Below are 21,265 nucleotides of genomic sequence, written 5' to 3'. Positions count from 1 at the left end.
ATAAAGTACGCAGTTTTAGCCTTAGGTATTATATACGTAATACTATATACTATACACTTTAAGGAAGTGCGCAGTTTCAGCCTTAGGCATTATGCACGTAATACTATATACTACACACTTCAAGTCACCCTCTTATCGCGTATATATAGCTAAACAAACAAACTAGCGAAGCAAACAAAGGGGTATTAGGTATAGAAACAACTAGACCACTTTCAGGCTATTATAACAAAGCAATCAAACAAACACAAGCAGTTAAACTAGACAATAAACCTATGTCTTCTATCTATTTAGTATTTAGTAGTAGGCTAAGCGGCGCTCTTAATAGCAGCCTTATAATCTACTAAGTTTAACTGTTTAACAAAGCGACTATACTTAAGCTTGTTAAGCGGCTTAGTAAAGCTATTAGCGATCTAGTCGTATATACTAATCTAGGCAACGGCGACAGTGCTATTAGCGATCTTCTCGCAGATATAGTAAACCCTAGCATCTATATGCTTAGTACGGCTATTAACGCTTGTCGACTAGGTAATAGCAATAGCGGACTAATTGTCCTCGTATAGCGTAATAGGCTTAATAGTGCCCTTATAACTAATCTCTTATAGCAACCGAGCTAAAGCAACGGCTTCCTTAGCGCTAGTTGTTAACTAAATATACTTAGCTTCTATAGACGATAGAGTAACTAAGGTCTGGCGGCCTAACTTGTATAGTAGCGGTCTACTAGCGAGCGTAAAGTAGAAGCCTCCTATAGAGCGACGAGTAACCGGATTATCTGCCTAGAAAGCGTTACAATATCTAGCAAAGTTGAGCTTATCGCTCTGTGTGCCTCGGAAATACAGACTACGGCTTAGAGTGCTAACTAGGTACTTAATAAGCTAGAGAAGTACGGCATAGTGTTCCTTAGTCGGGTTAGAAATGTATCGTAATAACAGGCCTATAGTATAGCAAGCATTAGGTCGAGTAATTATTGCTGGCTATAGTGCTTTACTAACACCTTCCTAATACTAAGTCTTAAAGGCAGCGCTAGCAGTATAGCCCTTAGGTGCACGCTAAATCGATGTCTTAACGTATCGAGGTGCTATTAGCGTAGCCGGTACTATACGGCCCTATATGCTATACTTCTTACTAAGTCGGTTTAGATAGGCGTCCTACACTATATAGATAGTGCGGTCCTTGCGGTTGCGAATAATACGCATACCGAGATAATAGTAAAGATTACTAAGTTCCCGCATATTAAAGCGATCCTTTAGTAACTAAGCCACTACTTAGAGAGCGGCTATTAAATAAGCAATAATAATTATATTATCTACGTAGATAACGATAACTGAGCTACTAATAGTGTGTTTGAACACACACACATCGCTTATAATAGGGATGAAGTTCAGGCTCTTTAGAAACTTCCGGAGCTCTTTATACTATAGTATTAGTAACTGCTTTAGACTATAAAGTGCTTTTAGCAGTAGACACACTATGCCCTTGCCTCTACTACGGTCTTCAAAGCCGTGTAGCTGCTTAACGTAGATCTTATGCTTGTTGCTAATAAGTGCGTTTAAGAAGGCAGTTAGGATATTATATTGTTAAGCCTCTAGGTTATAGTAAGCAATTATAGCAAACAGGATACGCAGTGTGCTTAGCTTAGCTACTGCAGTATAGGTCTCGTTATAGTCCTGTCCTTTAACTTAAGTAAAGCTACGAACAACCTAACGAGCCTTAAACCGGCTAATATTGCTATTAGCGTCGCGCTTGATAGTAAATACCTATTAGCTACGGACAACCTTGCGACCTTTAGGCACTTCTAGCCGAGAAACGTGTACCTACGTATAGTTATCTATTAACGACTTGTACTTAGCCTTACAGGCCTCCTTCTATTATAGCTAGTATTGTAATTCCTTAGCGGCCTTAAAGCTCTTTAGAATTAGAATAGTGTCCTTAGGCTTATTAGGCTGTTTAGCAATGTAGCAGGAAGCTATAAAGCCCTTTATATAGGCTATCGGCATATTAGCTATTATACGTCGAGTCGACCGCTTAATACTACAATTAGCTAGATAGCTACGTAATAGGTTACGAGCTAACTTGTTACTACGGGTTGTACGGGTAGAACGAGCGCCTATCGTATTAGGTCGCTCAAACTCTAGCAACTAGCTAGGCTTACCCTTCTTCGTATTTAGATTAAAGGGCGGAGCTTAATCTTCCTTAGCTAATTAGAAGCTATCTTCATTACTCGAAGCTAGTAGTTAAACGTCTAGAAGGTCGTCCTCGATTAGTAACGGATTAGCGACCTTATCGGCCATTTCCTATATAGGTCCTTATATAGGCTGTTCTTCTTGCTAAGCTAGAAGCCGCTAGACTATACTAGCAGCCTCGGTAGGCGACGGAGCCTCGTTGCTTATAGAATTAAACAAAGCCGGTATAATAGACTCGAGTGTAACAAACTCGTTCTTAGCTAAGTCGTTAGTGTTAGTATATAGCTTTATGCTATCCGGAAGCAGGAGGTTAAGGTCACCCTCTAACTTAATAAACTAGACGTCCTTAGAAGCGATAACCTTGTGCTAATTAGGCAGGTAAATCATGTATTTTCCGGAGTCTATAGAGCCCTTAGTATAGCTAACTAGCTTGCTAACTAGGCCTCTGCTATCTATCTTCTTTCTACGAGCTATACTATAATCGTATGCAATAGCAGTATAGCTATAGGCTCGAAGGTGCTAAAGGCGTAGCTGCTTTCGAGACTAATTAAGCTCCCTAGCTACAATAGCATAGGGGCTAAGACCTTCTAGGGTTCTAGGTGTGATATTAAGGACCTATATAGCGGAGGCAATAGCATATAGCTATAGAGACTTTAGAAGGTTGGCCTATAGCATTATCTTTCTCGTAGTCGTATATACGATGTAATTGCTAACCTTAGTAAGGCTATTCTAAGTAGAAGAATAAGGAGCTATAACCTGCAGTATAATGCCCTAATTACGAGCCTAGCTTAATAGCTGATTTCCGCTGTATTTACCCCCTCTATCGAGGCAGTAGATTAGGATCGAATAGCTAGTCTGTATACGGATATATATACGATAGTCCTAAATAGCTACTGCAGCCCCTAACTTAAGCGTGCTAGTATATTCGTATCGATAGCCTAACTTAGCGCATATAAACAGTGTGAAATAGCGCTCCTACAATAGACTAGGGTTAGTAATAGTAACTATATCTACACAGACAATGTAATAGATCGTAGATAGTCGTACGCGTAGCAGCCGATTGTATTCCTTATATAATATAGCTATGCGATAGGCAATGCAGTTGCGGAAGTCCTTCTTAGCACTAGTAATAACAATTTGACCCTTAGATTCTATCCTTAGTAGCTTGCGGTAATGAATATAGCTATATCGTAGATGCTATTTATCTATAGTGCCTATAGGCACCCCCTTCTTAGGCACCCCCTTCTTTGATATAAGGGCAACTACCTTACTATCTAGACTAGAGGTTGGTATATAGAGGTAGGGAAGACTATTCTTACGGTATATCTAAGCGATAGTAACCTTATTGCCTTCCACTATCGTAAATAGCACACGCTTATTATTACGGTAGAAACAACCCTTATCGGCAAGCTTCTTAGTAGACAGAAGGTTAGCTGCTAGACTAGGTATATACAGTATATTAGACAACTTCATGTTGCTTATACTACGCTTATTAACAACCTCTATCTAAGCTATGCTAACTATCGTAGCGTGCTTCGTGTTGCCTCTAAACCGGACAGGAATGTAATAGCCTTCGTATTTAATAAGTAATAAAGGGTCGTAAATACTAGTACCTAAGTCGACAACCTAATTAGTAGTACGAGTGCTAGCAGTAAGAGCCGTAGAAACTAGGTCGCTTATAGTAACCGTAGCTATAAAGGCGTAATTATAGTTTAGGTCTAATAGCACCCCCGGGATAGCATTAGCCGCATATAGGCCCTAAGCACTATTCTAACTAGATAGCGGCTATTGCTGTTGTTGCTAAGCAGTTAACGCCTGTTATTGCTTCTTCTTAGCCTTCTACTTCTCGCGACGAAGTCGGTCTTCCTCCTTTAGGTAAGGGTACTTAGTATAGTAGCGGTTAGAAGGGTGCGACCCCTAATAATAGGCGCACTTCTTACGGTTAGACTAATAACTATTCTAGTTGCTTCTACCGCGGCCTCGACCGTTATTATTATTTCCGCGGCTACTACGACCGCTACGGTTCGAGTTACCTCGACCGTTGTTATTGCTATTACTACCTTACTATTGTAGTTAGCGCTAAAGACTAAAGAAGCCGTTATATTAGGCCTAGTTTAATTAAGCTATATTCTTATTAAGCAACGCGCTAATAATGTTATTAAGTGTGTTATCGTTAATAGTATACTCGGAGGCGCGTATCTGCTCTCGGCGTATCTATACGAAAGCCTCGTAGAATAGAGAGATCTGTATAATAAACATATAGACAGCCTAATATTAGCTAATAGCTAATTTAGTATCCTTTAAGGCACCGAGCTTCTTCTTATACTTATTGCAGAACTTCTTAATATCCTTGCTATTATACCGAAGGGTAATATATTCCTAGTAGAGCATGAATTTAGTAGACCTACCTTTACTAGTGTATTTCTTATATAGGTAAGTCTATACTTCCTATAATATAGCGAGACTAAGCAACGACTGCTAAACCTTAGCGACATAGTTAGCAAAGATCTACGTACGCGCTAATTAATCTTTTACTTCCTATTTATCTTATCGGTCTTTAAACTCTAACTAAGTTTTAAAAGACAACTTAATATTAGGCTTTAGGCGGGTCCCTTAGATATAGCGCTATATCTATATGCCTTTAAGGGCACCCTTAGCGGTATAAGACTATAATAGATAATTCTCCTTATTCTTTAGCTTAGGGATGTTGCTTATATAAGCGTTAGCGGTTATAGGGGGAGCTATTGCGGATAGCGACGGTAATATAGAAAGAGACTATAGACTTGTTTTAAAAGGTAGCCGATAGGCGCGCCTATATTCTAGTATAGCGGATAGCTAACACTATTAGTAACCGACTCGAGTCTAGCACCTACTAGAACACTCGAGGGCGGTAGCGGCGACGGTATTAGTATTAGCGTAATTTTTAGTAACAAGCGCTATCTACGTAGTAGTCGGATTAACTATTAGAATATATATTAAACGTGTTATACGTGTTAGAAACGCAGGGGGCTTATAACTACTTAATGTAAACTGTAATATATTTAGAAGAGGGCTAATCTATAGGAAGCCCAAAGATGAAGTACGCAGTTTCAGCCTCAGGCATCATGCACGTGATACCACACACCACACACTTCAAGGAAGTGCGCAGTTTCAGCCTCAGGCATCATGCACGTGATACCACACACCACACACTTCAAGTATATCTGATTTCAGTAGAGGCGACAAAAGCACCGGTGCATCATCTGCCAAGCCTGGACGAGCCAAGATAAAGGCTCTCGCTGAGCGTGACCCGAATCGATCACTGGCATCGCAGGAAAGCTCGAGCAAGAAGCCAAAGCAAAAGAGACCTGCCAAGAGTCAATTCGAAGACCGGTCTTTCTCGGGGGCATATGAGTATCTCTGCTTAGCACAACCCCAGGACACCGAAGAACTTGGAGTGTGTGTCCAGGTGTCAGGGTCCATTACGTGCCTAATGCCTGAGGCTGCAACTGCCGCACTTCATCTTTAGACTTTCCGTAGATAGTCCTTCTTCTAAATTACATTAGTTACATTAAGTGGTTATAAGCCCCCTGCGTTTCTAACGTATTCTATACGTATTCTAATAGTCACTCCGATAGCTGCGTAGATAGCGCTCGTTACTAAAAATTGCGCCGATACTAATATCGTCGCCGCCGCCGCCGCTCTCGAGTATTCTAGTAGGTACTAGACTCGAGTCGGCTACTATTAGTATTAGCTGTCCGCTATACTAGTTTCTAATATTAGTATTAGCTATCCGCTATACTAGAATATAGGCGCGCCTATCGGCCGCCCCTTAAGACAAAGTCTATAGTTTCTATATCGCCGTCGCTGTCTGTAATAGCTCCCCCTATAACTTCTGCTAGCGCTTATATAAGCAACATTCCTAAGCTAAAGAATAAGGAGAATTATCTATTATAGTCTTATACCGCTAAGGGTGCCCTTAAAGGTATACAGGTATAGCGCTATATCTAGGGGACCCGCCTAAAGCCTAATATTAAGTTGTCTTCTAAAACTTAGTTAGAGTTTAAAGACCGATAAGATAAATAGGAAGCAAAAGATTAATTAGCGCGTACGTAGATCTTTGCTAACTATATCGCCGAGGTTTAGCAGTCGTTGCTTAGTCTCGCTATATCGTAAGAAGTGTAGACTTACCTATATAAGAAATATACTAGTAAAGGTAGGTCTACTAAATTTATACTCTACTAGGAATATATTACCCTTCGGTATAATAGCAAGGACATTAAGAAGTTCTATAATAAGTATAAGAAGAAGCTTAGTGCCTTGAAGGATACCAAATTAGCTATTAGCTAATACTAGGCTGTCTATATGTTTATTATGCAGATCTCTCTATTCTACGAGGCTTTCGTATAGATACGCCGAGAGCAGATACGCGCCTCCGAATACACTATTAACGATAACACACTTAACAACATTATTAGCGCATTGCTTAATAAGAATGTAGCTTAACTAAACTAGGCCTAGTATAATAGTTTCTTCGGTCTCTAGCGCTAACAATAGTAAGGTAGCAATAGCAATAGTAACGGTCGAGGTAACTCGAGCCGTAGCGGTCGTAGTAGCCGCGGAAACAATAACAATACCAACGGTCGAGGCCGCGGTAGAAGCAACTAGAATAGTTATTAGTCTAGCCGTAAGAAGTGCGCCTATTATTAGGGGTTATACCCTTCTAACCGCTGCTATACTAAGTACCCTTACCTAAAGGAAGAAGACCGTCTTCGTCGCGAGAAGTAGAAGGCTAAGAAGAAGCAACAATAGGCGTTAACTACTTAGTAGTAACAGCAACCGCTGTCCGGTTAGAATAGTGCTTAGGGGCTGTATGCGGCTAATGCTACCCCGGGGGTGTTATTAGACCTAAGCTACAATTACGCCTTTACTATAAACACTATAGTTACTGTTAGCGACTAGGTTTCTACGGCTCTTACTGCTAGTACTCGTACTACTAATTGGGTTATCGACTTAGGTACTAGTATGCATATAGTTAACGACCCTTTATTGCTTATTAAATATAAAGGCTATTACATTCCTATCCGGTTTAGTAGCAACACGAAGCACGCTACGATAGTCGGAATGGCTTAGACTAAGGTAGTTAATAAGCGTAGTGTAAGCAGTATAAAGTTGTCTGATACACTGTATATGCTAGGTCTGGCAGCTAACCTCCTGTCTACTAAGAAGCTTGCCGACAAGGGCTGTTTCTATCGGAACGATAAGCGTATCCTGTTCACGATAGTAGAGGGCAATAAGGTTACTATCGCTTAGACATACCGTAAGAATGGTCTCCCCTATCTCTATATACTAACCTCTAGTCTAGATAGTAAGGTAGTTGCCCTTTTGTTAAAGAAGGGGGTGCCTAAGAAGGGGATGCCTATAGGCACGATAGAAGAATAGCATCTACAATATAGCTATATCCATTACCGCAAGCTGTTACGAATAGAAGCTAAGGGTTAGATTGTTATTACTAGAAACAAGACCGACTTCCGAAACTGTATCGCTTATTATATAGCAATGTTATATAAGGAATATAACCGACTGCTACGAGTGCGACTATCTACGATCTATTATATTGTCTATATAGATGTAGTTACTATTACTAACCCTAGTCTGCTGCAAGAGCGCTACTTTACATTGTTTATATGCGCTAAGTTAGCCTATCGATACGAGTATGCTAGCTTACTAAAGTTAGGGGCTGTAGTAGCAATTAAGGACTACTATATATACGTCCGTATACAGACTAGCTATTCGATCCTAATCTACCGCCTCGATAGAGGGGGTGAATACGGCGGAAACCAGCTATTAAGCTAGGCTCGTAATTAAGGCATTATACTATAGGTTATAGCGCCTCATTCTTCTACTTAGAACGGACTTGCTAAGGTTAGTAATTATATTATGTATACGACAGCTCGGAAGATAATGCTCTACGCCAATTTGCTAAAGGCCCTATAGCTATATGCAGTTACTACTGCTATATAGATCCTCAATATCACTCCTAGAACCTTAGAAGGTCTTAGCCCCTATACTATTGTAGCTAGGGAGCTTAATTAGTCTCGGAAGCAGCTACGCCTTTAATATCTTCGTACCTATAGCTATACTGCTGTTGTGTGCGATTACGAAGTTGCTCGTAGAAAGAAGATAGATAGTAGAGGTCTTGTTAGCAAACTAGTTAGCTATGCTAAGGGCTTAGTGGACTCAGGAAAATACATAGTTTATCTTCCTAACTAGTATAAGGTTATTGCCTCTAAGGATGTCAAGTTTATTAAGTTAGGGGAGTTGTTGCTTCTAGAGGGCATAATACTATACGCTAATCCTAATAACCTAGCTAAGAACGAGTTTGTTATACTCGAGTCGGTTATGCCGGCTCTATTCAATTCTATAAGTAACGAGGCACCGTCGCTATAGGAAGCCGCTAGTGTAGTCTAGCAGCTTCTAGCCTAATAGGAAGATGCTCTAGAAGAACTAGCTTAGGAGGTGGCTAATAAAGTCGCTAATCTATTGCCGCTCGAGGATAACCTGCTAGCTGTTCAACCTCTATTAAGTAATAAGGATGGTTTCTAATCCGCTAAGGAATAGCCTATATACGATCCTTACGCTAAGAAGGGCGAGCTAGGCTAGTTACCTGAGTTTGAGCGACCTGCTAAGGCTATTAGTAATCGATCTACGCGCAAGACCCGGAGCAACAAGTTAGCTCGTAACCTCTTACGTAGGTACCTAGCTAATGCCGGTGTTTAACGCAAGGCGCGCCGCTAACTAGCTAACATGCCGATAGCCTATATTAAGGGCTTTATAGCCTCCTACTACATTGCTGAATAGTCTAATAAGCCTAAAGAGACCATTCCTATTCTGAAGAGCTATAAGGAGGCGACTTAGTTACTATATTAGCTATAGTAGAAGGAGGCCTATAAGGCTAAGTACAAGTTACTAATCGATAACTATATATAGGTGCATGTGTCTCGGTTAGAGGTGCCTAAAGGTCGCAAGGTTGTCCGTAGCCGATAGGTCTTTACTATTAAGCGAGACGCTAATAGCAATCTAAGCCGGTTTAAGGCTCGTTAGGTCGTCCGTAGCTTTACATAGGTTAAAGGACAGGATTATAACGAGACCTATACGGCTGTCGCTAAGCTATCTGCGCTGCGAGTACTGTTTAGCTTGATTGCTTATTACGACCTAGAGGCTAAATAGTATAATATCCTAACTGCCTTCCTTAATACCCTTATCGGCGATAAGCACAAGATCTACGTTAAACAGCTACACGGTTTTAAGGACCGTGGTAGCAAGGGCATAGTTTGCCTATTACTAAAGGCACTATATAGTCTAAAGCAGTTACTAATGCTATAGTATAAAGAGCTTCGGAAGTACTTAAAGAGCCTGGACTTTGTACTAATAATAACTAACGTGTGTGTGTTTAAACACGTTGTTAGCGGCTCGATTATCGTTATCTACGTCGATAATATAATTATTATCGCCTATAGCCTATTAGCACTAGAAGCCGTTGCTTAGATGCTAAAGGACCGATTTAACATACGAGAACTTAGTAACCTATACTACTATCTCGGCATACGGATTATCCGTAACCGTAACTAGCGTACTATCTATATCGTTTAGGATGCCTATCTAAATAGGCTTAGTAAGAAATATGGTATGCGTAGCCGTATTGGTCTAGCTACTCTAATAGCGCCTCGATACGTTAAGACATCGATTTAGCGTACACCTAAAGGCTATATAGCTAGTGCCGCCTTTAAGGCTTAATATTAGGAGGGTGTTAGTAAAGCCCTCTAGCTAGCAATAATTACTCGGCCGGATGCTTGCTATACTGCCGGCCTATTGTTACGATTTATTTCCAACCCGACTAAGGAGTATTATACCGCGCTTCTTTAGCTAATTAAGTACCTAGTTAGCACCCTTAGCCGTAGTATGCGCTTCTAAGGTAACCTAAACGAAGACGACCTCAGGTTCGCTAGTTACTATAACGCCTTATAGGCTAACGATCTAGTTACCCGCCGCTCTATAGGCGGCTTCTACTTTACTATTGCAGGCAGACCTCTATTGTATAAGTCCGGCCGCTAGACACTCGTTATACTGTTATTAACTAAAGCTAAGTATATTCAACTTACTATAGAGGCTAAGGAAGCAGTTGCCTTAGCTCGCTTATTAAAGGAAATTGGTTATAAGGGCTATATTCTTCTAGTTACGCTCTACGAGGACAATTAGTCCGCTATTACTATTACTAAGTCGACTAGTATTAATAGCCGCACAAAGCATATAGATGCTCGTGTCCACTATATTCGAGAGAAGATTACTAATAGTACTATTATCGTTTAATGGGTTAGTATATATAATTAGATAGCCGATGGCTTTACTAAGCTACTTAATAAGATTAAGCACGGCCGCTTTATTAAACAACTAAACCTAGTAGATTGCAAGGCCGCTATTGAGAGCGCTACAAAGCTAGCTGCTAAGTACTAAGAAGAAAGGGCCTTTATTGCTTTGTCTATTTAACCTAAGAGTAGTCTAGTTTGTTTACCTATTTCTGCTTACCTAATACCCCTTGTTTGCTTTGCTAACAGAATAGCTATTGTGTTGCTTGTTTTATTGTATAGCCATATACACGTGCTAAGGGGGTGACTTGGAGTATGTGTCTAGGTGTTAGGGTCCATTACGTGCCTGATGCCTGAGGCTGCAACTGCCGCACTTCATCTTTGGACTTTCCGTAGATAGTCCTTCTTCTGAATTACATCAGTTACATCAAGTGAAGAGGTGGCACGAGAGTCAAGTTCTACTTGGGTGGCGATGCGCGAGACCTCAGCATTGCTGGACAAATACAATCGCCTAGCTTCATACTGCGACCCAGGTGAGCATCGTGAGACTCCACATCCTGAAGCTGTCTCTGACATGTGAAGACAATTTTGACTTGTCCATGACCAACGACACGTTTGGCTTTGGGATCATCGAGCTGCTTGAGAAGCTTGTGCGTCCCTCTCATGCTCGATATCACTCATCGCTGATAGAGAGCAGCTCAAGTCATGCATGACTCCGATGAGCAGAAGTCCAAATGTCCACCAAATGTGGGCCATTGTCGCAGCTCTAGGTCACTTCCTCAACAGTGATTCCCACGAAGGAGCATGGCTGGAGGTCGAAGATCGTGCGCGAGTAGACAGCTTGTGCGGTCTCATTGGGTGCGCCGTCTTGACAGCCTTGAACCACTTGGACAGGATTGGTCAGCTGGCCTACGACTCTGCATTTCAAGATCTAGGAATCGTCATGGCACTCTACATCCGGTTCTCAAAGGACGCATCTACGACGGTGTTCAAGGAAAATGGGCAAGATATCTATTGGCAGGACATGTTATTGGCGTATGCTTACAAAGCTGACATTGAACTCCAACATGAAGGTGTAAGCGGTCTTTCCGGCACATTGGACCCACGGAACAGTGATGTGGACCTCCTCGAATCCAATGTCACGGCATCAAGATGGAGCTGGTCTAAAGTCGTAAGTCATGAACCCTAGAAACACTTACTCTTTTGCTCACTTGAACCAAGCTTGCGGAGTACCGCGAGACTCATGGCGATCAAGCCAGCGCCGGCGGAACGATTGGAGGCAGTCGCTACAACATCCTCAGCTGGAATCGAGAACAGCGAGCGCAGTATCATTCCGAGAAAAGAGATCCCATGCATCGATTCAAGCCTAGAGAGATGTCGGGAACGAAGCTCATTGTGCCGGACTGCATTCGTGAGCGTGATGAAGCAGCTGAAAAAGAGCATGCGAAATTTTCGGAGGAGAGTTCACAGCTGTTTGCGAAGATGGAAAATCTAAAGGTTGGAGATGATTAAACAAGGACAGAATGCAGGCAGGTAGCCATATCGGTCGGGAAGGTCGACCTGAAGTGCGAGCTTTTTTTTGCTTCTTTGCGGCCTGGACAAATGCGAGGTTTTCAGTCAAGGTCCGATCACTTGCCACACTCCGGCCCGAGTTGGCGGCCAGTTCGATCGATAACTCTGAGCCGTCTTTGTCCAACTACTGCTCGTCACTTGCTCCATCCGCGCTTGCACATGTCGCTTTCCACGAGTACCACAGCAGCCTTGGAACGCCTACTGATACTGGCCAACACTGTGGATGAAAATACCTTTCGGGCTGCTCTTCCACGATCCCGCATATATCCTCGAAAGAAGGTGCTTGAGTCCGGAATATTCCAACTCCTTAGACGTGACAACCGACCAGAATATGCAGCGGTCTCTTCCTTTTGGCTTTGCAGCATGTGAAAGTGACGTGATCACTTCGCTTCACTTCGCATCAAAGCTCACTTTTTCTTCCGAGCTCAAGCATCACCTGCGTCTTTCGCGCTGCTATCTCAACAACACCACACAACACACTCATGCGATATGGCCAACATGGACGAAGTCAAGAAGATCGCACAATTGGGCGACCTAATCCTCGAGGTCGGCGGTTCGAAAGCGAAGCTCCTCGTGTCATCCACTGTCCTGACTAGTTTGTCGAAAGTCTTCGCTGCGCTTCTCGGACCGCATTTCAAGGAAGGCCAAGTCCAACGCAGCGCCGAGACACCTCAGGTCGTTGATCTGCCCGAGGACGATGCCGCAGCAATGACGAATATGTGTATGCTGCTTCATGCTCAATCTGTCGCGGAATTTTCGAATCCAGGCAACAAAGCGTCGGCACGAGAAATTGCACGTGATCAATGCTCGCGGAAGCTTTTCGCACTGGCAGGACTCATCGACAAATATGATTGTGTCGACGTGCTCCGCCTCCAGATCAACGGACTGATCTGGGACTTTCTGGATCGATTTCAATATGGGAGCATTGACATCTGTCGCGTCGCAAGCGCAGCCTGGTTGCTCCAACTTCCTCGACCTTTTCGCGCCGCGACCAAGCAGATCCTACGCGAGCATTCTACTCTACCTTCACTTCAAGAAAGCGCATTGCCGGCCAAAGTCTACTGCAAGTCTACCCGCTTCAGAATTCATATCGCCTTCTTTTCGCAAAAGCTGACATATCGCAGATGCACTACAACATCGGTACTTCGCTGTGCAAGAACAAATGAGGCGAGACCTGTCTACAATCTTGATAGGATCCTGCAATCACAATTCCGAAACCATTAGCCAGGCAAGGCTACAAGACTTTATGGACTGTTATCAGCCTGGAGAGAGGCTAGGTCCCAGCAGTATCATCAAGGAGCTCCCGAAGTACATCGGAGAGCTTCCGTTACTCTGTCATGCTTGCGCGATTGATCATGACGAGGTCACGGAGTACATTGACGAAGTCGAAAGCATCTGTTGTGGTCTTTGTCTTCACTGCTTGCGCTCCCATGAAGCTCAGAACCCGCTCGACAACTGTTCAATCACCGGTCACGTCGCTGAGATGATGACAACCGGCTAGACGTGTGCTGGTTGATATCGGTATCTCCCCCTCAGCGCACCTCATCAGTTGGTTTTCTCGAGCGAAGAGTCCATCGAGGGAAGGAAATTGCTACCGATGTGACATGGTATGCTTACCACTGGACCAACATGACTCAAAGGCGGCCGCCGTAAAAGCATATCATCTGATAGCAATCGGAAGAGCCAAGGGAGACGGATACAAAGGTCATAATATAGATCTTTGGTGAGAAAATGAAAACCGGAGCTGCGCGCCCCTTCTTCAAGCTTCACTTATTTGCTATCATCGATAAAGCTCAATTTATTTAACTAGACCATCAGAGACCTCACTACGGCACAGAACTCCTTCGCTTCAAAGATGTCAACACCGCACCCCTCCAACACCGAAGTAATCGCACCCAATGGCGATTTCACTCTCAAAGCCGGCGGCGAAAACGGAGCGAAATTCAAAGTCTCATCGGCTCGCCTCTGCGAAAGCTCCATCTCCATGAGAGATCTGGTAAACCACTATCTACCCCTACAACCCCGTGCCACTGGAGAGCTCGACTTCCCCGACGACAACCCGGACGCGATGCGCGAGATTCTCAAAATGCTCCATTTGCGTCCCCTCTCCCACCAAGTCAAAGTCTGGCCCACTGCCCTGATTCTCGACTTCGCGATTTCCCTCAAGAGATACGACCTCGTCGACCACCTCCGGTATCAAACGCATGCGATCCTATCCGATTGGTTTCGATGTTATGGCGCAGAGGCTTCGTTGATAGTTGTTGGAGATATGGTCGCGGCAGCATTTCTACTTGATCATAAGCATGCGTTTTTTCAGGGTACGAGGCAGTTGATGAGGCTGTGTACTGGAGATATAGCCTCGCTTGCCGAAACGCGATGTGGGAGAAATGTCCCGGCTCAGGTGTTGGGTAAGTGCAGAGAGCTCTTTGTCAATTGGAGGGGATGCTGCTAAACTTTTTTCTGCAGCGCAGTTGGAGAGGACTCGCCAAATGGCTCACCATGAGGCTACATACAGTCTGGGTATATTCTTCGACCTCTGGTGTGGAGAATGCGGCGCGCCTCCCGACGTCGACCACGAACCTCTTTACGAGCACGCGCATAGACACTTCGGGACCGAAACCTGGCCACCACCTCTTACCGGCGACAATGCCATGTGCCTTCAAGCCGTTATCGATAGGACTAGGATTTTGAGCGAGTACAGCTACACGAGTGGTTGCGAGGAGCATCGGAAACCTGGAATCATTCCCACGGCGGATTTCAGGGCGTTGGCTACACAGGCCGAGAGGCTCTCGAACGGTCTGTGTCTCACTTGCGTGCAGGCGTTTGCATTCGAAACTTCGGCGAAGTGTCATGATCCTGCGCATTTCGATTGACTTGAAGCCTGCTGTAGAGCAACACTAGAAATGGCTTTGGATGGGGTTGTCTGCAGAATGTAGAATGGAATGCCAGGAGAAGTGTGAAGTTAAGATATTAAAGCGGCGAAGATCGAGGCCATGAAAAATCGCCGCGAACAACTCATATCATCTTCGCGTTATATAATGCCCCAACCTGATCTTTGCGTACCGTAAATTCCCTCAACCCTCACTTCTCTACTCCCTAGCGCCGCCCAAAGTCCCTGCCCTGACCCACAACTCATTGAATCCCATCCCATACCGCCATGGCCGACGATAAACTTCGCGAGATCTTCGCATCTGATGGCGATACCGTGCTCATCATCATCATCACCGGCGCCGCGAAGCACCACTTCCGTGTCTCATCCAAACGCCTCTCCGAAGAATCCAATCGTCTTTCGCAGCACAAGAGAACAGGTGGATTCCTCTACTGTAGATTCTGCGATACGCGTTGCCAAGAGATGTTGAGCCTGAGAGCCTGGGCTGCTTGATCCAGACATGCGCGTGGTCGGGAAGCGTCAGTCAAACAAGGACGCGGGAGGCCTGAGATAGACTGGAAGTGAGGTGAAGAAGATCGCAAGGTTTAGGTTCGTTCAGGGAGGGAGAGCATGGGCCGCACGTGGCATTCATCGACCAAATTTCCAATAAAGCCTGAATCAATTCAAAGTAATTCAGTTCAGTTCTGAAAATCGAGTCGTCCGACTCCACTGCATTGCTCAATTATTCTGCCTCAGCCACGATACCTTACATTCTCAAACCTGATCGGTCCAGCGCCATGCTTCACCTCACTAAGCGTCACCGGCAAACGAGAAAGCTGCTTCTTCCTATCCTTCTCATCAAAGCCATCCATCTCTCCACTGTAAGGATGCTGCAAAGCGGCGAGGAGCAACTCCAGTGGTGATCGAAAGCCTCGTCCGAGCCAGAGACCATAAAGCAACCCAACGCAGACTTCGATGAAGACAATGACACAACCAATAATAGCGATTGCAAAACCCAACTTCGCTGTGCGCCCGAACAGGCCGAAAGTGTAGACTTGGATGCGCCCGGCTCTGGACATGAGAAGGTTTGGGTCCACGCCTTGGGTCTCGCCTGCTGGAACGGTGGTGTAGTCCATCAGACTCAGCATTTGCAAGATGCTCATGAGACCTCCTCCTGTTAAGCGGTATTGTTCGAGAGTTAGTGGGTCGTCTGTCGTGTTGTAATTCAGGAATAGGTGGTCGAAGGAGCTTTGCAGAAGAGTGCCCGCAGAGCGGTTGCCCTCAACCTCTCCGCCAGCCGCGACCGACCAAGCCGCAAGTGTCCAAGCTGGGTCAACTCGAAGTGCTGTCATGTTATCAATTGTTGTTTGAGAATCGCTAGGAACGGTCAGTCTTGCTTCTGTTGATCGTAGGCCACATTGACGCACCTCAATTGATAATCCGTGAGGTAATTGGGATTACTGTAGCTAGACGGATCTAAGGTGTAGTTGGCAAACGTTTGCATTGCAACGAAGTCGATAGCAATTCCTATTCTGCCCGGTTTGCCATCCGAGTCCGACACCAGCTCCCAAGTAGTGACGTTCTGCGAGCGATAGAAGATGTTGCCGTCTGTAGGCGATGAGAAGAGAGCTTCCCAGTCGCATCCAGCAGACGAGTTGGAGGTGGTGAGACAGCTCTGTGCGAACTTTCCCTCAAGGCTTGCAGGGACTGTACCGTTGGGCAGAAAAGCTGCCTTTGACGTTGAGTGCACAGTGAATGCGATGTCAGGCTGTGTACGATTGGAGACTATGTCGTAATTACCGCGGATGCTGAAGTTCGTCGTCTGGTAGCCGTCGTCCCATCCTGCTCCAATCGGGATACAGCGAGTCCAATTGCCAGCGTTGTAAGACCCGAAGTTATCACCCCTCCAATTTAGCGGCGCGTTGTCGCTGTTGTAAGATGCATAGCATCTGACCTGCTTCTGCGGTCCAACATGGATCGTTGTGTTGAGTTGATCATCGTAGTTATACCACACATTGGAGATGGCTCCCACGATTGGGCCGTGCCGTTGTAAGTATGTCTGCACAGTCTTGTTATATTTGACGTAGGAAGCCTCCTCGGCAGCCATGGTATCGTTGCCCTGGGAAATAGACCGCACAATCCGCATGTCCTCCCACAGATCATCGAGGACATGACGGTTTGGAATGAATGTCACAAGTTCATAGGTCGGATTGGTGAGAGCGGCATCATTAGCATATCCGGTGGGGAAGCGCGTGCGATTGTACGTCAACATCAGCTCGCCTTGAACCGATACTGCGCTATCAGCAGCCTCTGTCGCCATATATCCGCTTGCCCAGCCATCGAGACTCAACGACCAGGTTTCAGCACATCCATAGTCGTTGGCGACGAAGTTGTCCTGGGTGCATCCAGAGTCTCCGAGCAGCCAAGAATCGCTCGTGGTCGGAGTTGTGTTCGCATTCATGGCGATGAATGTTGAATCGAGGACAGGGTCAACATCGATCCACTGTAGCGTCGGAATCAGCAATATGGCAACAGCAGGACCCATGAGATTCATAATGCCCTTTAAGGCCAGTAAGCACATGTCGAGATAAGCCAGACGTCATTGCTTAATACTTACACATAGCACGACGGTAGCCAGGATGAAGAGAAACAGGCGAAAATTTCCCTGGTGATGTTGGCCTTGGGCGTGTTTTGCCTTGGCTTGGCGAAATGAAGCAATTAGTCCTCCAAAGATGCCGAAAAGACTTTTGAAACCGCTGACTGGATCAGCATACTCTGTCGGTTTGTAGAGATGTTCAATGGGTAGTCCTCGTCCGCTGGATGCCAGAAACATTGTGAACATATACACCAGCCATGATGCGATGAACGCGAACCATATCTCCAATGCCTTGGCGACCAATTGAAGACCTCCTAGAAGATCGTGGGTGCGTTTGTCAAGAGACGCAGCTCTGACAAGTGCGTCAACTGCGCTCCAGGACGAATAGACATCAGGAAGACAGCCGCCTTCAACATGTATGCAGTTTGCGCTCGCACCGATAATCTTCTGCTCCGCGTTCAGTACCAATAGGAGTATTATGGGTACTAGCCAAAGCAGTGCGAACACCTGGAAGAGCAATGTCTTGAAGGGGTAGCAGCAGCGAGAATATCGAGAGCGTTGCTGGACCTGTGATTCCGTGTGCAAGTAGTCGACAGGTCTTGCCTCGTTTTGAGAAGCATCAGGGGATGTGTTGCGCGCTGAAGCTGGGTGAGCGTGGGTCACGAAGGCCGGCTTCGTGTCTGATGTCGTTGTAGCATTGATCTCATGGTCTGGTCGGACCGCCATGAAGCCCGCTTTCGTGGCTCTTCACAGGTGGACACAAGGCGGAGGAGTGTATGGTGGGAAGCAAGAACATGACGGGCGGCGGATGAGCGGTATAGAAGAACAGCCGAGAGAGCTCGCCTGATGGCGCTAGAGATCCTGAGAGCGATGCACCGATCTGCCATACTGTGATCCATTGAACTTTGTTTGTAGAGAGAATCATGAGAACGGGCCCAGAATAGGCGCGGATGCAGAGAGTTGATAAGGCAGCCAGCCTTGGCGAAAGCCGCTAAGGTGAAATGGGCGCCGCGATGGGCGACAATCCGCCAAGCTAGCTTTCAGCTCCGCGCCACATGTCGCCTGGTGCTGCACGCTATGGTCGTCGCGGTCCTGTTTCCAATTGAGGAGCGGCAGCTTGTATGTCGAGAAGAGAGCAGACCAGGCTCGGACAAGTCTTAGGACTTGAAACACAGCATAGTGAGCATGACAGAATGGCCTTGAAGTTGGAGTGAGATAGCCTCTGGCCAGGATCACTGTGAGGGCCGCCCGAGATCGTGGAAAGATAGGTAGTGCCGCTCTGACTGAACTGCAGGATGTAGAATCGTGCTGGACGGAGATCTTCAGAGCCCGGCCTGCTATAGTAACGTGAGGCTCTTTCACGGGTAATGGAGGGCGCCTGGTGGCCTCGCATTGAGCGGCTGGCACAGGTGGCCATGTTGGAGTCCAGAGACGGCCATTTCAATGCCAGTTCGTGAGGCGAGACTGGCTTTACTTGTAAGCACTCTCGCTGTATGAACAGTTGAGGTGTTGATAAGTGAGAGTTCCAGGTAGGCTAATCATTATTTACCGTACTCGCCGTCAAAACTTGATTGGCATCTAAAGTTCCGCCCCTGCAGTCGGGGAGAGCGCCGCGCCCGAGGACCCCGATCCTGAGGACGACAACGTGCGATTTGGAGGCAGCAGTCTAAAGCTCCTCTCTCTGCCTGTCGAGTGCATCCAGCGAGAACCAGATCTATGAGCCAGTAACGAGACGTCGCCGACCCCGATTTCCCTTCGCATACCACGAACGCATCCGAAACGGGCCACCATGGCCAACTACGGATACCAATCGCCGCCCAACAACCAATATAATGCTCAGAACAATCTCAACTTCTACCAGTCCACATACTCAAATCAGCCCGTATCAGGGCAATCCACACCGTTCCAAGCATTCGGCGCACCCAATACCGGACAAGCTTACGGAGCCTCAAATGCTTATGGTGGAGGCTCAGCGAACTATGGCTTTGGAGCCTTTGCGGGACCACCAGGAGCAAGCGGGCAGATGGGCACAGGACAAGGAGGCTTAAGAACAGGCTGGCGTGCCGCGCTTGGCACAGAAGGATATGATGGCGAGCCTCCTCTGCTAGAGGAGCTCGGTGTCAATTTCCACCACATACAAAGCAAGGTTCGTGGGATAGGCTTTGTCACATCGGGACATTGCGGTCGAGGGAATAATGAGGTATGGAGTCAGCTAACGAGAGCCGTAGACACTCACCGTGCTCAATCCCATGGCGCGAATAGACCAACACATCATGGACGATGCAGACTTGGCAGGACCATTTCTCTTTTGTGCGCTCTTCGGCACATTTCTATTACTCGTGAGTGCACCCCTTGTAGCCTTCTGGCGCACGTGTCTGATCGAATGCATAGTCTGGAAAGCTGTGGTTCGGCTACGTATGCGGGCTGGCTGCTCTTGGCGCCATCGCGCTACACTTTGTGTTCAGCATGATGTCGCCTCCCTTGTCGCAAGATGACGTCCAAGCTGCCCAGAACCATCAACCGAGCTATCATGGTAGCGCCCACTTCTCATCGACCCTCACACTTGGCCGCTCGAGCTCTGTCCTCGGATACTGTTTGCTTCCCTTGGTCTTCGCAAGCTTGCTTGGCGTAGCCTTGCCGTTGGACACCTTCATCGGTTACTGTCTCGTCAGCCTGGCCATCGCGTGGTGCACTTACTCAAGCTCGGCCATGTTCTGCGTTGTGGGGCGCATGACCAACATGAGAGGCCTGGTCGCCTACCCTCTGGCACTCTTTTACGTTGGATTCGGCATCATGGCCGTTTTCTCAAGTCGGGGTACTGGGCGCATCGACCAGATGACGAAAGCCTCAACGACCTAAGCACGTGCAATGAAAGTTTCAATTATGCTGCCCTTTAGCGTAGCATAGCGAGCCAGGAGGGATAGACCTGTTTACAAAACAAATGCCCGAGGCACTGCCATGAGAACAGCTATACGCATTTCACTTTGGGGTACCTCTCGGGTCTACGCGCGCTCTCCCCACTGCCTTATGAAGTTACGAAAAGCTTCGCACCTTGCTACTAGCCTCAAAACTTGTTCGAGCCCCGCCAATCCACTTGTCGAGATGTACGGAAAGCTCCACTTTCCCCGACGTGCAAGGCTACGCTAACGTCAGATATCTAGCAAGTCGAGCCCGCGTGCAACCAAGGCTTCGATGAGCTTCCCTGGCAACTGTATACTGTAGTTATGAACGTACCATGGATCTCCGTCTCACGTCCAACTCATGGCCATAAGTAGACCATCCTCCATTCTCGTCTTGGGCCAATACCAGCGGTCAAGAATCAAGCTACCCCGGCCGATGGCACGCACTCGGTCGTCAAATGTCATTGCTGATTCCATCGTCTACGGTTGGTCAAGTGTGTGCTCAAAGGTTATACCGCCAAGCGCCTGCTGGGTGCAAAATCATTTCCAGCCTCGAAAATCTCTCCTTCCTTTCTCTACAGCAGTCTGCGTCTCAAAACGCACACTTCTGCTCCCATCACACACATAACACTCCACTCAACTGCATCAAACAAGCAAGCTAGCCAGCAAGACTTTCACACTTGCTACACACTATCGGCTTTAAGCCAGATCAACTCTGTCTGCATCCAAGAACATCACCTCTGCATTCAAGAGAAAAAATCACAGGCGGTCAGAAAGTCACATCTGCAGCCTCCCACCAGCTT

The 21,265-nt window shown here is 46.2% G+C and overlaps 5 protein-coding genes across 5 annotated transcripts; 4 read left to right on the top strand and 1 right to left on the bottom strand.

Annotated features, from left to right (window-relative positions):
* Positions 1-5,254: 5,254 nt before the first annotated feature.
* On the top strand, positions 5,255-5,688 carry MYCFIDRAFT_170266 (uncharacterized protein; the record flags this gene model as incomplete). Its single annotated transcript, XM_007923423.1, has 4 exons — positions 5,255-5,290; positions 5,318-5,351; positions 5,379-5,392; positions 5,431-5,688. 4 exons carry the CDS (start codon positions 5,255-5,257, stop codon positions 5,686-5,688), a joined length of 342 nt encoding a protein of 113 aa, XP_007921614.1.
* Positions 5,689-11,270: 5,582 nt separating this feature from the next.
* Positions 11,271-12,037, top strand: MYCFIDRAFT_192792 (uncharacterized protein; the record flags this gene model as incomplete). The annotated part of the gene is made up of 2 exons (XM_007923422.1): positions 11,271-11,696; positions 11,747-12,037. The coding sequence occupies 2 exons, from the start codon at positions 11,271-11,273 to the stop codon at positions 12,035-12,037; spliced, it is 717 nt and encodes a 238-aa protein (XP_007921613.1).
* A 552-nt stretch (positions 12,038-12,589) lies between these two features.
* On the top strand, positions 12,590-14,883 carry MYCFIDRAFT_7388 (uncharacterized protein; the record flags this gene model as incomplete). Its single annotated transcript, XM_007921445.1, has 2 exons — positions 12,590-12,841; positions 14,821-14,883. Coding segments are annotated over 2 exons (315 nt in total), but the record flags the coding sequence as incomplete, so codon positions are not given.
* An 835-nt stretch (positions 14,884-15,718) lies between these two features.
* On the bottom strand, positions 15,719-18,288 carry MYCFIDRAFT_87548 (uncharacterized protein; the record flags this gene model as incomplete). The annotated part of the gene is made up of 3 exons (XM_007922754.1): positions 15,719-16,343; positions 16,394-17,526; positions 17,584-18,288. 3 exons carry the CDS (start codon positions 18,286-18,288, stop codon positions 15,719-15,721), a joined length of 2,463 nt encoding a protein of 820 aa, XP_007920945.1.
* A 1,063-nt stretch (positions 18,289-19,351) lies between these two features.
* Positions 19,352-20,412, top strand: MYCFIDRAFT_120531 (uncharacterized protein; the record flags this gene model as incomplete). The annotated part of the gene is made up of 3 exons (XM_007923421.1): positions 19,352-19,708; positions 19,791-19,901; positions 19,954-20,412. Coding segments are annotated over 3 exons (927 nt in total), but the record flags the coding sequence as incomplete, so codon positions are not given.
* Positions 20,413-21,265: the final 853 nt, after the last annotated feature.

Source organism: Pseudocercospora fijiensis (assembly GCF_000340215.1).
Source record: "Pseudocercospora fijiensis CIRAD86 unplaced genomic scaffold MYCFIscaffold_1, whole genome shotgun sequence".
Taxonomy (NCBI): Eukaryota; Fungi; Ascomycota; class Dothideomycetes; order Mycosphaerellales; family Mycosphaerellaceae; genus Pseudocercospora; species Pseudocercospora fijiensis.
Note: the sequence above shows the minus strand (reverse complement) of the source record. Positions and strands in the feature narration are given on the sequence as shown.